General features: G+C 38.9%; 1 protein-coding gene across 1 annotated transcript in view; it reads right to left on the minus strand.

Annotated features, from left to right (window-relative positions):
• The window catches only part of rgmb (repulsive guidance molecule BMP co-receptor b), a 43,515-nt gene that overhangs the window by 13,936 nt on the left and 12,569 nt on the right, over positions 1–17,010 (minus strand). Inside the window, exon 2 of the mRNA XM_028805742.2 lies at positions 4,215–4,732. Within this exon, the coding sequence (XP_028661575.1) occupies positions 4,215–4,732 (518 nt within the window). The remainder of the gene's footprint in view (positions 1–4,214; positions 4,733–17,010) is intronic.

The following is a 17,010-nucleotide window of genomic DNA, read 5'->3' on the forward strand; positions in this document are numbered from 1 at the left end:
ATAAGCTCATTATTTCATCAGGAAGCAAAAGAGGGATGAAATTCTGCACCATGACACTCCTATAACTACAACATCTCGTCCTAGGGTTTCCTGATTAAATACGGATGATGTTTAAGGACACACAGCCAGCAGAACTATCAAGCAGTTAGAGACCTGATATATCATTTGTCATAAAAAGGCACTATTTAATGGAGTGGGCATTACTGATAAAATAATAACAGCCGGCATCTGCTTCTGATACTAAATATTACCATAGTTTTAATATTATTAAATATTACCATTAAATATTATCACAGTTTTGCTCATTGTCCTCCAGGCTGTCTTCCATCATCTGATCATCAAGAAAAGCTTCCATGTTATGTCCTCACTCAGGAATGTTTTTGTTTTTGAACTCAATGCCAGGTAGATAGTGTACTTTTAAAAGAGCTGACGACACGTTCACCTCCTACCATATTTCATCACAAAATGCAAAACATCCATCTCTTCCAAATCATCTACTTACTTTCTTTCTTCCTTCCTTCAATAAAAGTGTTAACTTCGTATAGACACTCTTCCATAGTGTTATGATTATGCACATTTGGCAATTTTTGAGCATTTGTTTAAGCCTTTTTTCTTAGTGATTATTTCCCATTATGGGTTCGGAGGTGTTTAATCTGGTTTTTTGTTTCATTTATTTTCATTGTAGAAATTGTTTTCAGTTATTTGAAATTATTTTGTATCACTTTTGTCAGCATTTTGTTTTTCTCTGGGTGCCTCCATTATGAATTGCCATCATGACATAACGATGCTTGCTACAGTATGTGTTCCCAGAAGTTACACAGTTGATATTAACTGGCGTGATGGCAAAAGAATCAGCACTTTGGATGTGTCACTATATGAAATTGCAGATATTTTAAGAAAACAACCTTTGTGTGTGTGTGTTAATTATTTCCCTTTAGATTTCCCAATTCCTGATTTTGCTTTTCAGTTGCTTGATATAACTTTTGGGGACTGATTCTGATTAAATGAACAATAATACTAACTTTAGGTTTTAAATTACTGACTCATTTCCTTTTCTTCTCCTGGTCGTCCCCATTAATTTTGACAGCCTGTCCATGTGCAACACTAACACGTGGTCTTTGAGCTGAAATGCAGGGTATTACAGCACACAATATCTGACAATGTCTGAAATCATTTCATCTGCGCCATAGCTAAAGTGAGTGGTCCTTCAATCCTCTTCTGTACAGACTCGTCCGGTGTCTGACTGGATGCCTCAGACATTAGTAGGATTGTCTATTTCTGAAGGAATTTGAGGGAGGACCACCATTTCACTACTGGCTCCACAGCCAAGAAATTTTGAAATTGAATATTGGTTGACAGGAATGTAAAATGATGTAGTGTGGGGTGAACAACGTCAGTACTGGAGGGCCTGAGTGCCTGCAGGTTTTTGTTCCAACCCAATTTCTTAAAAAAAAAGAAGAGAATTATTTCTGATAAAGAACTTATTGATCAAGCAATATTTTAATGCTTCATTTTACATGTCTAGTTTGTTAAGTAATTAAGAGCGTGAAATCTTAATTTGGTCTTAAACAACTACATTCCCTGTTTTTAATTGTTCCTTATTAGCAATAAGATGTAATGACAAAGGAACCAGCAGTATTCTGTCTAACTTTGCTTCTACTGTATTTTCACTTGTGAGAATTCATCATTATCTGGTTTGATAAAATACTTCGAAGGAGACAAAAAGTAAAGGACTGAGAATTACTCATCTGTTTTATTCTTCACATCATTTGAATAATATCCTTGGAAAGGAAAAATCTACAATGCAAGAATGACCTGACATGGCAGAATGAAAACACTAATAAGCCATAAAATACATGAGTATATACAGTAATAAGTCAGGTCTTGAAACCGTAAAAATCGATCATAAAATCAGACTGAGTTATATACCCGTTCAAAAATGCGACATTTTTTTTTTTTTTACAATTTCTTGCCTTCCTCCAATCACGCATCAGTTTCTAAGATGCATTGAATTTTGTTGCAGCAGCGCAGTTACCAATTTCTTTCACTACTTTAACGACTTTTAATTTAAAACCAACTTCATATTTTCTTCTGAGCGAACGCTCCATCGTAGATAAGGGATGATCTTATGATAAAGGTTTATGAGGGTGTAGATACAAAAAACACAAAACAGTGAAAATGTTGTTTCGGAATAATTCGGGTATTACCATGTGGTCACGTAGGCACAATACATAGAAAAAAAGGCAACGTGCGCCGTAGTTACTCTCTCAGGTGGGCGTTAGCATATCATTATCTCTTGGACCAACAGCGTGAGTTTTCTGCATTCGACTTATATGACCGACATTATTAAATACCGGAAATTATACGGTAAAATCAAGCCCCAACTATTCCGCGGGAAAACTTAAATGCGAGTATATATGGTAAATAAGATCTGTTATTGGCAAGGATTGGTGCCTAATTAACTGGATTGGAACAAAAACCTGCAGCCACTGCAGCTCACCAGGTCTGATGTTTCTCACCCCTGTTGCAGAGCATTGGAAAAGAGGGGTTTCATTAAACACTGTTGAATAAATTGATTATGATAACTGCATGTTAGAACAACTGAGCCATTTTAATAACATATCTTGGAAATTTCCTGATGTGATATGCGTTCATTTACTAAATTCGCTTAACCCACCTTGAGGGCCGCAAGCACCCAAAATTTATCAAAACATACTACACGCTGTGATTTGTAAGTTGTAAAAGCATCCACCAAAAAAGATCATCCATTCATTCTGAATATGAACTTTCATGGCTGTAAATGCCTCAGAGCTTCAGCCAGATGGATGTCGATCGATCATGGAGTGCTGACCTTCATCCTGTCACCAATTAACTTAAAACATAGGATATGGAAGGAAAACTACAGAGTATAAAGGAAAACACACACAAACATGAGAAACAAAACAAAAAAAACACAACATGTAGGCTCGATCCAGATAGATCTGAACCAGTCCACTGGAGTTATGAAGAACTGGCAAAAAAATTTCATTGCTTGACTTTTGTATGAATAGCATCAAAACATTGATTACTAAACAGTAGTATGTTATGTCTATCATACAAACAAGTAAGAGTTCATCATGTCAGAATTGTAAAAATGAAACCATAAAGCAATAAGACAATTACCAGTCAAAAGTTCAAGTAACTTGTTGTAGAAGAAGAAGAAGATGGCATTATATATTTATATAGCACTTTTTAAGGTACTCAAAACACTTTACATGCAGAGGGGGAGCCACTTCAACCACCACCAATGTGCAGCATCCACTTGGATGATTCAATGGCAGCCATTTTGCACCAATACACTCACCACACATTAGTTATTAGGTGATGAAGAGGTGGAAACAGTTAGCCAGTTAGGAAGGGAGGTGATTAGGAGGCCAGATTTACCAGGCCGTGATGGACAATTTAGCCAGGACATCAGGAAACACCCTCCTCTTTACCAGAGATGTCCATAGATCTGTTATGACCACAGAAAGTAAGCACCTCTTTTTCACGTCTCATCTGAAGGACTCTGCCATTTTTGCAGCACAGTGTCCCCATCACTTTACTGGGGCACTGGGATCCACACTCAGACCACATGGTAAGCACACCCAGCTGGCCTCTCCAGCACATCTTCAAGCAACCACCCAAGCTTTTCCTAGATGGTCTCCCATCTAAGTACTGTCCAGGCCTGAACAGGCTTAGCTTCAGGTGAATGACCTGTTCTGAAGTTCACGTGGTATGGCTGCTGGCTAACAGAGTTGAAGTAAAAGAATTCAACACTGCCTTAAATATAACCACGTTGTAATCTGGGATAAAATAATTGATTCTATAAACAGGAATTGTATTAATAAATTAAGCTGTCAATTTCTAAAACCTACTGTTGCTTTCTTCTTTACTATAAAGTATAACACATACACATTGGAGAGATTCCCTTCTTTCCCGGATGACGTGAGACAATCCCTAATTTTGTCCCATTCAAAAACACAACCAGACACCTCTGTTTGTATGAAGCATTCATCCATTATCAAAGTCTCCTAATCTAGTTCAGGGCTGTGGTAGAATTTTCAAATCATAATAAGCCAGAAAAATACCTAGGAGCAAACCATTCTACAAAAGTAAAATTTCTTGCTTAAACAGTTAAAATGATAGCGAGGATGTCCATCCTCCTGGCTGCATCAGAATAGATCACTTCATACCTTGTTTGTTGCAGTAGCACTTGAACCTGGCACCACCGGTACATTCGTGACTTGAACGGACAAGTAGTTGTTGTCAATCAGGGGCCAAGCTCCCTCCACCTTACATGTCTGAAAATGGTCCTTGAAAGTCCTAAGGTGTGGGTCCCCAAACAGGCCACAGAAGAGGTAGGTGGGTTGGTCCTGGTTCCCAGTTCGAATGTCTTTACCCATCCCTTGATGGCGACTGTGATAACTGCAGGGCTCGTGGATGACTTCTGTCTGGGTAGAAGAAGTAGGCCCATCCTTGGAGCAGTTGCGCTGGCTCATGAGATCACTGATGCCTAGAACAGCCGAGTGAAACACCAGGTTTCCACGACAGGCCTTGGCAGTTCGGTGTGTGCAACCAGAATAGGAGCGCAGTGCTTTGCAAAACTCTGTGTCAAAAACATCCAGAGCTGTGTTAAGATGGGACGTCAGAGAGACAAAGTCCGTTGTGCACTTCTGGATTCGGCATTGTGTGGCCTGTACCTGGCACCCACCTGTGGAGGAACATTAAGAGATTAGGACAAATTTTAAAGATGTCAAATCACAAATAAATGTCATGTTACATTAAATAATATAAGTACAGTTCAATTAAAATAAGCCATTTAGTCTAACAAAGCTTGCCAAGCACATTGAAGTAAATTCAGAAATATATCATCAAGCACAAATCAGAAAGTCCCCAAAGTGTCTACTATGTTACTTACTCCATTATTTACGTTGTGAAGAAAAACCTCCTAATGTTTGTATGGAATTTACCCTCAACAACAGTTCAGCCAGTGTTCATAATGAAGAAAAACACCCAACATTCTTTGTACTCATTTCATTCATAATTTTAATCACTTCAATCACGTCACTTCTAAACTCCAAATTCAACAGATTAATTTCCTTTGGTCATTCCACATAGCTCATACGTACCATAACCGTAGCTGCACCATAACTGTTTGCTTTCTATACACAGAGCACCTTGAACTGCCACTTCTCTATGTTCGGTCTCTAATTAGAACAATGTAGACAAGAACAGACCATTCAGCCCATCAAAGCTCACCAGTCTTATCCATATACTACGTAATTCTTCTAAAATGACATCAAGTCAACTTTTGAAAGTCTCTAAAGGCCTACTGTGTACTACACTACTTAGTAGCTTATTCCAAGTGTCTATGGTTCTCTGTGCAAAGAAAAACTTGCTAACATTTGTGTGAAATTTACCCTGAGCAAGTTTCCAACTGTGTCCCCAGTTTCCTGATAAACTCATTTTTAAAGTCACCGTCTCGATCCACTGTACTAATTCCCTTCATAATTTTAAACACTTCAGTCGTGTCACCTCTTAATCTTCTTTTGCTTAAATTGTAAAGGCTCAGCTCTTTTAATCTTTCTTCATAACTCATCCCCTTTAGTCCTGAAATCAGCCTAGTCGCACTTCTTTGGACTTTTTCCAGTGCTGCTGTCTTTTTTATAGCCTGGAAACCACAACTGCACACAGTACTCCAGATGAAGCCTCATCGATCTCTTATGTAATATGATACCAAAAGCTTTTGGAAAATCAAATTAAATAATATCACATATCTGATCAAATGCTTTTGTTAGGAAATTGGATTCTGAAAGTATTCATACCCCTTTACTTTTTGCACATTTTGTTACATTGTAGCCTTGTGCTAATCATTTGCATTAATTTCTCCCAATATCAAGCAACAATCAATACCCCACAATAACAAAGCAAAAACAGGATTTTAGAATTTTTTGCAAATTTATTTTAAAAAACTGGAATATCACATTATCAGAAGTATTCAGACCCTTTATTTCATACTTCATTGAAGCACCTTTGCCAGTGATTCCAACCTGGAGTCTTCATGGTCCTGGCATGACAAGCTTTACACACATTTATTTGGGGATTTTCTGGTATTTGTCTCTGCAGAGCCTCCCAAGTTCTGTCAGGTTGTATGAAGACCATTGGTGAGCTGCTATTTTCAGGTGTTTCTAGAGATTTTTTATTGGGTTCAAGTTTAGTCTCTGGCTGGCCCACTCAAGGACATTCCCATCAATGTTCCTAAGCCACTCCTGCATTGTCTTTTCACCCTGCTTAGGGTCAATGTGTCTTTGTAAATTAAGTTTGGACTTTCTGGTAGATAAACAACAGACATTCTGCATTGGCAACAAAATCTGCAGCATCGAAATGCCCCCCATGGATGCGTACTTGGCCTACTTCTGTTCACCTTGGTAACTCATGACTGTACCGTGATGTACAACTCCAACAGCATCATCAAGTCTACTAACATCCTGGTGGTATCTTTAGCAATGATGATGAGACAAAGTACAAAATGGAAGTGGAGCAGCTGGTAGACTGTTTTAGGTGCAACAACCTGTCTCTCAATGCTGATAAAACTGAAGATATGATTGTAGACTTCAGCAAACCTCCCAAACCCACATTTCACTTTACATCAAAGTTCTGTAGTAGAGAGAGGGAAAAAGCACCAAATTCTTTGTGTGCACTTGGTGGAAGACCCAATGGGATCTATCAATAACTCTTCCTTAACCAAGAAAGCACCACTCTATACGCCAGCTGAAGTTGTCAAGCCTTCCACCACATTTTACAGGAGCACCAGTGAAAGCATCCTAACCCATTGCTCTTCTGTTGGGTAAGGGAACTGTAATGCATTTGGTCGCAAGTTCATTCAATGGTCAGTGCACACTGTGGTGATCATCATTGAGACTCCTTTCCCTTCCATTGAGAACATGTTCACAAAGTGCCAAATCTATAAGGACTCCAGCACCATGGGAGATCCCTATCACCCTTCCCACAATCTCCTTTTTTCTGCTTTCATCTGGCAGATGGTATTGGAAGGTGGACCAACACTGCCAGGCTGACCAGCAGCTTCATCCCAGAGGCAGTCATGCTCCTGAGTATAATTTTACCCCTGTTCCTGCACGTGCACCCTTATCATAGACTCTTATCTGATCACTCTTCTGTTCTGCATTCCATTGCATTCCTTGTCCCAAGTACGCCTCCTATAATCAGTGATTGCTATTTGCCTATATGATGGCAATTTGTACAGATGTTGTCCTTTGCTCTACATTCCCTTATGTAAATTAACAATACCCGCCCCACCTTAAGGGTCTGTATGTTATATTGTCATCCATATTGCCTAAATATTCCACTGTGGCTGTGGGAAACAAAATTTCCTACCACAGTATATAATGTACCAAGGTATGTGCATAGATGGTCTGACAATAAAGCCCACTTGACTTTAATGTTCTCCACATGTCTTTGTGGGCATTTTACCTGGCAAAAAGTTCCTCCCAAATCCACAAGACATGCAAGGTAAATATAATTTGGGACTCTAAACTAGCCCATCAAAGTGCGTGTGACTGTGGGGACTGCATGTTGTCCCCATTTTCATGTGTGACGTTTCCTTCTTATTCTCTACTAGTCATTCCAAAGATGTTCAGGTTAGGTTAACTGACAACTCTAAAATTGCAAATTGTGATTGAATATGTGTGTGTGTGTGTATGTGTGTGTGTGTGCGCACGCACAAGTATGACCTGTGATGGATGGGCTGCTGTATTACCCCTGATGCTGCTGGGATAGGCTCCCACCCACCCTGGCACATTATAAATGCAGTATTTTAGGGATGTCATGCAAGACACAGGAACATATATCCAGACCCATCTTTCCCTTCTTGAAAAGTGCCAGTGGTACATTAAAAAGATTTTAAGAGCATTTAATGTAGGTGGAAAGCAAGATGCAGTCAGAAGCTGCGTAGCCAATACAGTTTTACCAGAAGCAGCGTCGGAACAAAGATGCTTTTAATGCCAATAAAGTGCACTTCAATACCTTTCGCACTAATCTCGGCAGCATTTTCATTCAGTTATGGACTTCTAATGCAGTTATATCATAATGCCCAAGCAGAGTCGCAAATTAAATATGCTTTGGAATCAATAACATCTGTTTTTTTTTTTTTTTTTTTACTGGAACAGATGTCAACCAATCTTTTTCTTTTTTTTCTTTCCTTTAACACTCTCTACTTATGTGACTCATCATGTCAGCCACATCTTCCCCATTATTTCTTTATCTAAAAGGGAAAGGCTTAAAAAGGAACATCAGGTCTAAGCATACTTTCATCTGATGGATGTGAGGCATGATGTTATCATTCTAAAGTTTGGAGTTTAAAAACGTGGTTTTCTTTTGTCCTCATCCAGTTTAAAGAATGAATGAATTAAAAAAAATACTCAGAATAAAAAAGGCGCTGTGCTGCTGGTCTGGGTGATGAATTTGGCCACTTGCACTTAAATGTTGTTAAATATTAATAAGGTCGGCAGCCGAGGTTGTGCCATTGTGTAAAAGTGCCTGCACTGCCACCAATAACCATATGGTGGCAGCAATGAATCACAAAATGGAATCCAATTGTAAATCCTCCACTTCACCAAGATCTCCCAGGAACAGGAAAGGGTAACTCAGTGTTACTTTTAACACCTCACGTCCCCAGGCTGCTATGTTTTAAAGCAAACAAAATAAAAGACACTTCACAGTCACCACCACATATAATATGCCATTCGACTCATCATGATGTCTAGTTATGCAAGGCTTTGAGTGTTTTGGGTTTTACCCCCTATTTTTGGTCTCTGCAACTAAAAACCCTATTTTGTATGCCATGTTTGGACCATATATTGCCCAGAAAAACTACACCCTTATGATAAAACATAAACCAATAGGTGTCTTCAGCAAAAATAACTTGAAGTTGTGCATTTCCCCTCTTATCCCCATTTAGGGTTCACCCCTAAATGGGATAAGAGGGGTAAAAGTTACTTCTTCTCACAAAACTAACAAAAAATGAAAATGTGGAGTGACGTTCTATGTGGATTCAAGGTTGCTGAATACTAACATGATATTTTTGATATTTTATTCTTATCCGGTGGTGCATCTTTTTAGACAATAAAGATCAGTGATTACAAATATGATGTTATTTTTGATCCTTTACTAGGAATCTAGCCCTCTATGGACCTTTCACAGAGGGAGAAAAAATGAAAGATTTCTATTACAATTGAGAATATTTAGACTTTCAACTTTTAAACTGAAGCACATATTTTAACATTTCAAATATCTGATGCAACTATTTTTAGATTATTATGTACTTCCAGCTCCTGAAGTGAATCATTATATTTTTTTATGAACACTCTGAATTAGAGCAGCTTACGCAAATTCAGACTTTTTTTTATCTATGTCACACATGCAAGTGTAGGTAGTGTCTTAAGGGTCTGTGCCAAAAGTAACAAAAGGGGGAAGATTGTTAAAGTGACATCAGCACAAACAAATTTCACTTCCTGTCCTAGGATAAAAGAACAGGAAGAGCTTTGACATCACTTTGGGAAATTGAATGTAGCCCCGCCCCTCCTGTCTGAATCATTATTTAAAGCACAGGTGTCAAACTCCAGGCCTGGAGGGCCGCAGTGGCTGCAGGTTTTCATTCTAACCCTTTTCCTAATCAGTTACCAGTTTTCACTGCTAATTCACTTTTTTCCCCTTTTATTTTAACAGCCATGTTAGAAGGATTCAGTTCTCTGAATTGATTAAATGACAGCCAAACAGAAATGAGATGTGAAACGAGCCAACAGATGACCATCTTAAACTGGGGCTTCAAACTTCAACAAGTTTCTTTAATGAGATGCCGATGCTTGCTTGCTATTAATTAAACCCGTTATTTAATTCCACAGCTTGTTGCTGCTCTCGTTCTGCAACAGCAGACATTTCCAAAACTGTTGATTTTCTGTTTTTTATAAGAACATCGTCAAAGTGTTTTGAGATATTAATCTTACTGAGACCATCACCTTTCTTTATTTTCAGATATTGGGTGATGTGGCGGCTTGTTTTGTCTCATTATTGTTTGGCTGGTAATTAAGGAAAAAAACTAAAGGGCCTGAGTCAAGTTAATTAAAAGAAGTAATTAGCAGCAAAAATTAGTCACTAATTAAGAAGATAGTTAGAATGAAAACCTGCAGCCACTGCGGCCCTCCAGGACTGGAGTTAGACACCCCTGATTTAAAGAACTTACTGACCAGAAATCAGTATTTACTTTGGGACCACCTTCCTCTGGACAACAGCTAATTTTGCACCTAAAGAGCTGTGTCTAGCATTTGTGCTGTATTTTTCCGTTTCTTCTTTTTGTCAAATTGAACATTAAATGGGACATTCCTTGTCCTTTATTACAGACAAACAGAGATAGATAGATAGATAGATAGATAGATAGATAGATAGATAGATAGATAGATAGAGACAAATAAAATCTATCTATCTATCTCCTTATATACACTCTGGTCAGAACCATATGCTGTCATTATGCAAGACACGACGATTATACAATTATATATATGCTCACACAGTTGTGCCTCTCTTAATGACGCCACATGGTTCCAACTAGAGTGTCGTTAGTCAATTTGGTCGTTAAGTGAATTGATGTACATTAAGGGGGCAGGGGGAAGCCTCTGTCTCTGATGTCACTTTTATCACACTGACTTTGGATATAAGGCGACACATGCATCGCTGAATTCCGTGCGCAGCATGTGCTGAAAATCTACCGTGCGCCAGCAGCACAAAGGGATGTGCCTTTGTGTTGTTTCATTTATTGTGTTACTTCATTCATGTATAATCATACAGAGAACCAATTTGAACATAGTGTGAGAACATATATCAACCTTAATAAAAGGAGACGTGTCTATGTGTGTGTGTGCGTGTGCATGTATCTTTATGCCCATCTGGTTGCCAGACTTTGGAAGAAAATTTTACAAATAGGCAAAACATGTAAAAGGAGGGAAAAAATCAAAATTGATAATAAAATTACCAAATAAGGGTCTAAAAACATAATTGTTCTTAGCGGACTATTCTATTGTCCAACGTTATATGCTGGCAACAGCAGCATAGTAGCTACTTTCTTCTATGCACTTGGGCAATGTGAACAAGCTGTATCACGAATGACTGATGACTTTGTGTGTTGGTCAACGGATGGGTGAAAATAATGATAAATTGACATGCATGTCGGGAAAAGAAAGCTCTAATACAACTAGGCTAAAGTCGCTAAACCAGGCCAAGGCAGTAGCGACCACTGCCACATTTTCTGATCAAAACACTTCAACGGTAAAAGAGGTCTGTCTGACGAGTGGTGCAAAGCAGAAGTGGTGAAAAAAGGAAGCTGTGTCAGTTTAGGAAAAGGTGGGTATTATGATATCAGATGAAATTGACAACTGCCATAATCAAATAAAAAACATGAGGTCTACAGTGCTTTACTTAGATTACAACCCGACTTAGACAGGACCACATCTAGTAAGCATTAGTAGTACAACATAAGTAATACAATATTTATAAACTATTACTAACCCTCCTCTATTCTGTTTCTCTTCTTGGTATCTTCACGTGGCACTCTGTGCCACTGCTGTACAGTCGTGTTGTTTGTCTGCCTATGGAAAAGTCATCTCAGATAAAGGAGCACTGGAGTCGTTGAATAGGAGGGTGCCTTCATCTGATTGGCCATCCCAGTGCCGACTCAGCTGTAGAATGACCAGTAGGGGGAAGCAGTTTGATGGCCAAGGTCTCCAGGACTCTGACTGTGTCTGGCTTGTCTGACTCCTCTTCTGGAATCTGTGGTTCTACAGTTAATTAATGAGCAGATATTGGTGTTTTTCATTTAGGACAATTAGTTTCTACTCTACTTTTGATCTATTTGCTTTCTATTTAGTGAATAGCATAAACTATTCTTGCATTTTACATTTGAGAGTTTTTGTGCTGCTCTGTGCCTGCATTTGGTGAGGAGCACTCGGCATTTTGTACTGTCATGTTGTATTTCTGAGGTAGCCATGACAGATTGGCCATCTGGCTCTGTGAAGCGGATTTACTTGTGTTCTGTTTTATGTGTTGTATTTAACTCATTTGTTAACACCCACTGAACAAACTAACTGGAAGGAGGTCTCTCTCTGAATTGCCTTTCCCAAAATTTCTTTCATTTTTTTCCCTACAAGGTTTTTTTTTTTCCAAGGAGTTTTTTCTAGTCTTCTTAGGGAGTCAAGGCTTGGGGGGGCTGTCAAAAAAAAGGGTCTGTTAAAGCCCGTTGAGGCATTCCTTATGTGATTTTGGCTTAATAGAAGAAATAAATTGTTGTTTCTGTTATTGTAGTAATGAATAGAAATCCATGACCAGTCATCGCTTAACTGAGCCGATTTAATATTGTGTTGGGGTTGTGGGGAGGCAGAAACTACTTCAGCAATATAAAGTACGGTAATGTGACAAACTTGCACACTCGCACCCACACTCGTACTGTTCAAATTTAATCATTAAATAACATTTTGGGACTATGGGAGGACCAATTTGGAAACCTAAGAAAAAATTGGGAGTGGTCTCCCCTCGACTTTCTCGTATACTCAGATATGCGGGTGGATATTTGAGGAGTAAACCGTAAGACAATGATTATATTTTTATATTATGTACAATAAAGAACCATCAACAACAAATCAAATCAAATGAATAACATACTGAACAATTATTATAAAAGTAAAGTTGAATAAATCGGACTGCATGAATCAGCTGCATGAATAAAAGGTAATGTACCAATTGCGGTTAGCAGAAATAGCCCAAGAGTTGACAGAAATCAATGTTTTGTACCTAATACTTGTATGCAAAATTTGGTTGATCTAAGTGAAAGCGTACTCAAGTTATCGTGCTTACATTCACACACATACACAGACAGACACACAGACAATTCCAAAAATGGTGTTTTCGGACTCAGGGAGGTCTAAAACATTGAGATTCATAAAAAATCTCGACATCTAATCTTTGGACGATTACAATACTTTCCCTATACAAGAAAGTAAAATGGAAACTCCATATGAACTGTGACTAAGGTAGGAACTGAACCCAGGACTCCATGATTGGCATCCAGTATTACATTTTATTAAATCCATCATGCAGTATCAGTTCTCTTTACTGCAGCAAAGTTTCATTTATATTACAGAAAGTCCGCTATATCCTAACACAGGGCGCAAGGCAGGAACAAATGCCCAGGTAGGGCGCCAGCCCACCCCAGGACACACACAAACACACCCACACACCAAGCACACACTAGGGACAATTTAGAATCACCAATGCACCTAACCTGCATATCTTTGGACTGTGGGAGGAAACCGGAGCACCCGGAGGAAACCCACGCAGACACGGGGAGAACATGCAAACTCCATGCAGGGAGGACCCGTGAAGCGAACCCAGGCCTCCTAACTGCGAGGCAGCAGCGCTACCACTGCGCCGCCATGCCGCTCTATTACAGAAAGTCTTACACCAAAATGTGTTGTCATAAAAAAAAAAAAACACACACTAGAATGAAAAAAACGGGTTGATAATGATAAAACTTCAAATAAGGAGAACACCCTTTAGGAGCTGTGAGATGGCAGTGCCAACCACTACACAACTGCATCACCACCAATCTGTAACCCACCCACAGGTGCAGCATTATCCATGTGAGCTACCCAGAAACTTCCATGACTTCCACAGGTCTAATAAATAATTAACTAAACTGCTTTGTATTCACCGCCTGCACACAAGCCCTGAAATCACCGTAGCCAGTATGGGAGCTCTGCAATGGGCAGGATGGTCCCCACGTTATTTCTGATGCAGCTGTGGCCCCCATGACCCTCTACCGGATTAAACTGAGCCAGTAATGGAAGGATCTATGGATGAGTAAAGCAACCAGCTTTGCAGAAAGATGACTAATGAATTCCTGAGGAGAGGAAGTGTCTACTTACCACATGACAGCCGTAATCCTACCATCATTCACCAGCTAAATTAATTTAGTCGTTCTCTTTGTCAGATTTTTAAAGAAGTCTTCAGGTTTATATAAAGGAATATTTTCTCTATAGAGCTGTGAGATAAACGGACATTAGCATGTGTGTCCTTTTTAAATTATGATCAGGCAAACAGTGGGATTTCTTGTTCTAATCTGTCTGCCATTCACCTAAATTGTCCCTTTGGGTCCTCAGTGTCCCTCAGGAATGGAAACAGAAGTACGACAGAATATTTAGGGAAGTGTGCCATTACTTGGCTCAGAGGGGACAGCTGTGACAAGTCTTACTCTGTGCTGGCAGTTTTAAGTGTCCGCCCCTTGAAATCAAGCAGAGCTCTTGACCCCTGTAGCCCTGGCCAAATTCCACATCTTGAAATTTCACTCCCAGAGGCAGCAGAGAGAAGGCCCCTTCAGAAAAACCTGTAAACTTGTGAGCCTATGTAAATATGGGCAGTGTGGGCAGGCAGCTCTGTGTGTGTGTGTGGCGCTCAAATCACATTTCTGTTTGCACTGCTCTCCTTCATCCCACCAAAAGTGGTGGTTGACATGTAAGGTGGGGGAGGTGAAGACCTCTGGATTTTTTTTTTTTTTTCTGCTTTTTTTTATTTCGTAAAAGGTGCCATGCTGACTTTTAGGTAACTAGCCTGAAGTTCTTTTTTTTTTCCTAAAATCATTGAACCATACAACCCTTAACTAGTTCCAACCAGCTTCTTCTTGCATTCTCCTGGCTTTCCTAGTGGACATTCCAAATCGCTTTTTAAAGCACAAGTGATCGAGTATTGGGAGACATCATGCTAGAGGTGGAGTGGTGGCTCTGAGGCTAGGGATCTGCACTGGCAATCAGAAGGTTGTCGGTTCGAATCCCATAAAATGCCAAAAGGGACTCTGCTCTGTTGGGCCCTTGAGCAAGGCCCTTAACCTGCAATTGTTAAGCGCTTTGAGTAGTGAGAAAAAGCACTATATAAATGCAAACAATTATTATTATTAGAATTATGCCAGTTAAGCAGTACTGATGAATCCAGAGAGTTCTGAATTCCAGGTTCACACACACAACAACCCTGCCATGTCTTGGTAACGCTTTATCATTAGAGATCTCCAAAAAATCTAATATGGTAGATTCAGTGGTACCGATGGTTCTGGAGGTGCTGATCTGAGGTACTCTCACTGTGGGCAGGGCCGGATTTTCCTATAGGCTAACTAGGCTTCAGCCTAGGGCCTCAAGATCAAGAGGGGCCTACATTCAAATTGTTAGCAAAATCAAAATTACACTATTCTAAAAACAGTGAACACTAAAACACTGAACCGAAAATAAGGAGAAATTCTACGCATATGACTAATAAACAAACATAAAAATGTATTGGTTAAGATCAACGCGTATTACGTATTTTATTATCTCTCATGTAATTTACAAACTTAAAAATGGAAGGTGAAAGGGCCTCATAAGTGGAATAGCCTAGGGCCTCTTTTCATATAAATCCGGCCCTGACTGTGGGGCACCCAACCAAAAATACATTAATTCATTCATTAATTAAAAAAAATAATAATAAATTGGCCAGATCACAGTTGCTGTTTTCAGCTTGCTGCTTACAAGAACAAACAATGGAAAATCAACATTTGCCCCTTGGGTTCCATTTACTAACCAGCAACTAAAGATTTTCAAATAGGTCCTTGAGCCTATTTAAAAAAACAAAAAAAAAAAACTCTGGATTTCTAGTTTGATTCTATCTATGCTTGTGCATCTACACTCAACTTTGTCCAATCTTACACTTCCAGGAATTTGGAAAATACAGTTGGATCCCAGATAATGAATAATTTTTATAATTGTGAAGTTTTTCTTCATGCAGAGAAGCAATAAGGAATAAATGGCAGAGCAGTGTGGTAGGAAGTAGGACCTTTAGGACTTTCAAATCTCAACTTGATGTTATTTTGGAGAAATGAGGTAGGTAGGACTAGCAAACTTTGTCGGGTTGAATGGCCTGTTCTTGATAACATTTGACAAATGTTCTAAAAATATGAATGAAATGTTGCTCTACAGGAATACTCCACCCAAAATTGATATTGTTAATGTTTTTTTTTTACCCATTATAGTTTGTAGTTGTGGCTAAGAAAATGTTTGAACCTCATATTTTCATGAATCTGACCAATGCTGGAAAACAGCAAGCGATATTAAATGTCTGTAAAATGTCCTCACCATACTCGTGTTTAATAATCCATGCGTCAAGTCATCCAGTTGTATGCTCACAACATACAAAACACATGCATTTTTGCTAAACTATTGTTAAATGAATATGTCTGGAAAATGAATTAATTATACAGAGGTGAACCCCCGTCACACTGGGTCATGCCTGTGAATTGAAGACCCATCTCCCACTTCAGTCATTGATGAAGAGTCCTGTTTTCAATTCAAAAACATGCCTGAAGACACTGAAGACAAGATGATGTGTTATCATGAAAGAAATCTGGAAAACTATCGCAGCAGGACATGATAACAAAAAAAGGAGTACAAGAAATATTCCCAGGAATGGAGGAAGCAGTGGGACAAGTATAGTGCATCACAAGAAGAGTATTTTGAAGGGGACTAAAACTGAATTCAAATAAGTTGTATAATAAACTTGTTTCTGTTTTTAACAATTCTAGGATTTTATGGATCTCACTTTGTACATGTATAGTCTGAGCACTCATGTCATGGCTTGGCAATCAGACCGAATGGGCTTGTACAGTTTCAGCACATTTCTAACCAAAAGTTTTTATGTGTTTCTGGGGGGGATGTTATTTGTTGTTATTTTTAGGAGCTTATGTAACATTTTACTTTCACTTTGAGGACATATGAAGTGTAACATATCTATCTATATGATTGTTGATTCTATCATGGAGTGCAAGTAGATAGACAGAACTTTATTTGTTGCCAGGGGAATTCGGTCTTCACAGAAACTCAATTATAGATAGATAGATAGATAGATAGA

Source organism: Erpetoichthys calabaricus, chromosome 7, assembly GCF_900747795.2.
Source record: "Erpetoichthys calabaricus chromosome 7, fErpCal1.3, whole genome shotgun sequence".
In the NCBI taxonomy this organism is placed as follows: domain Eukaryota; kingdom Metazoa; phylum Chordata; class Cladistia; order Polypteriformes; family Polypteridae; genus Erpetoichthys; species Erpetoichthys calabaricus.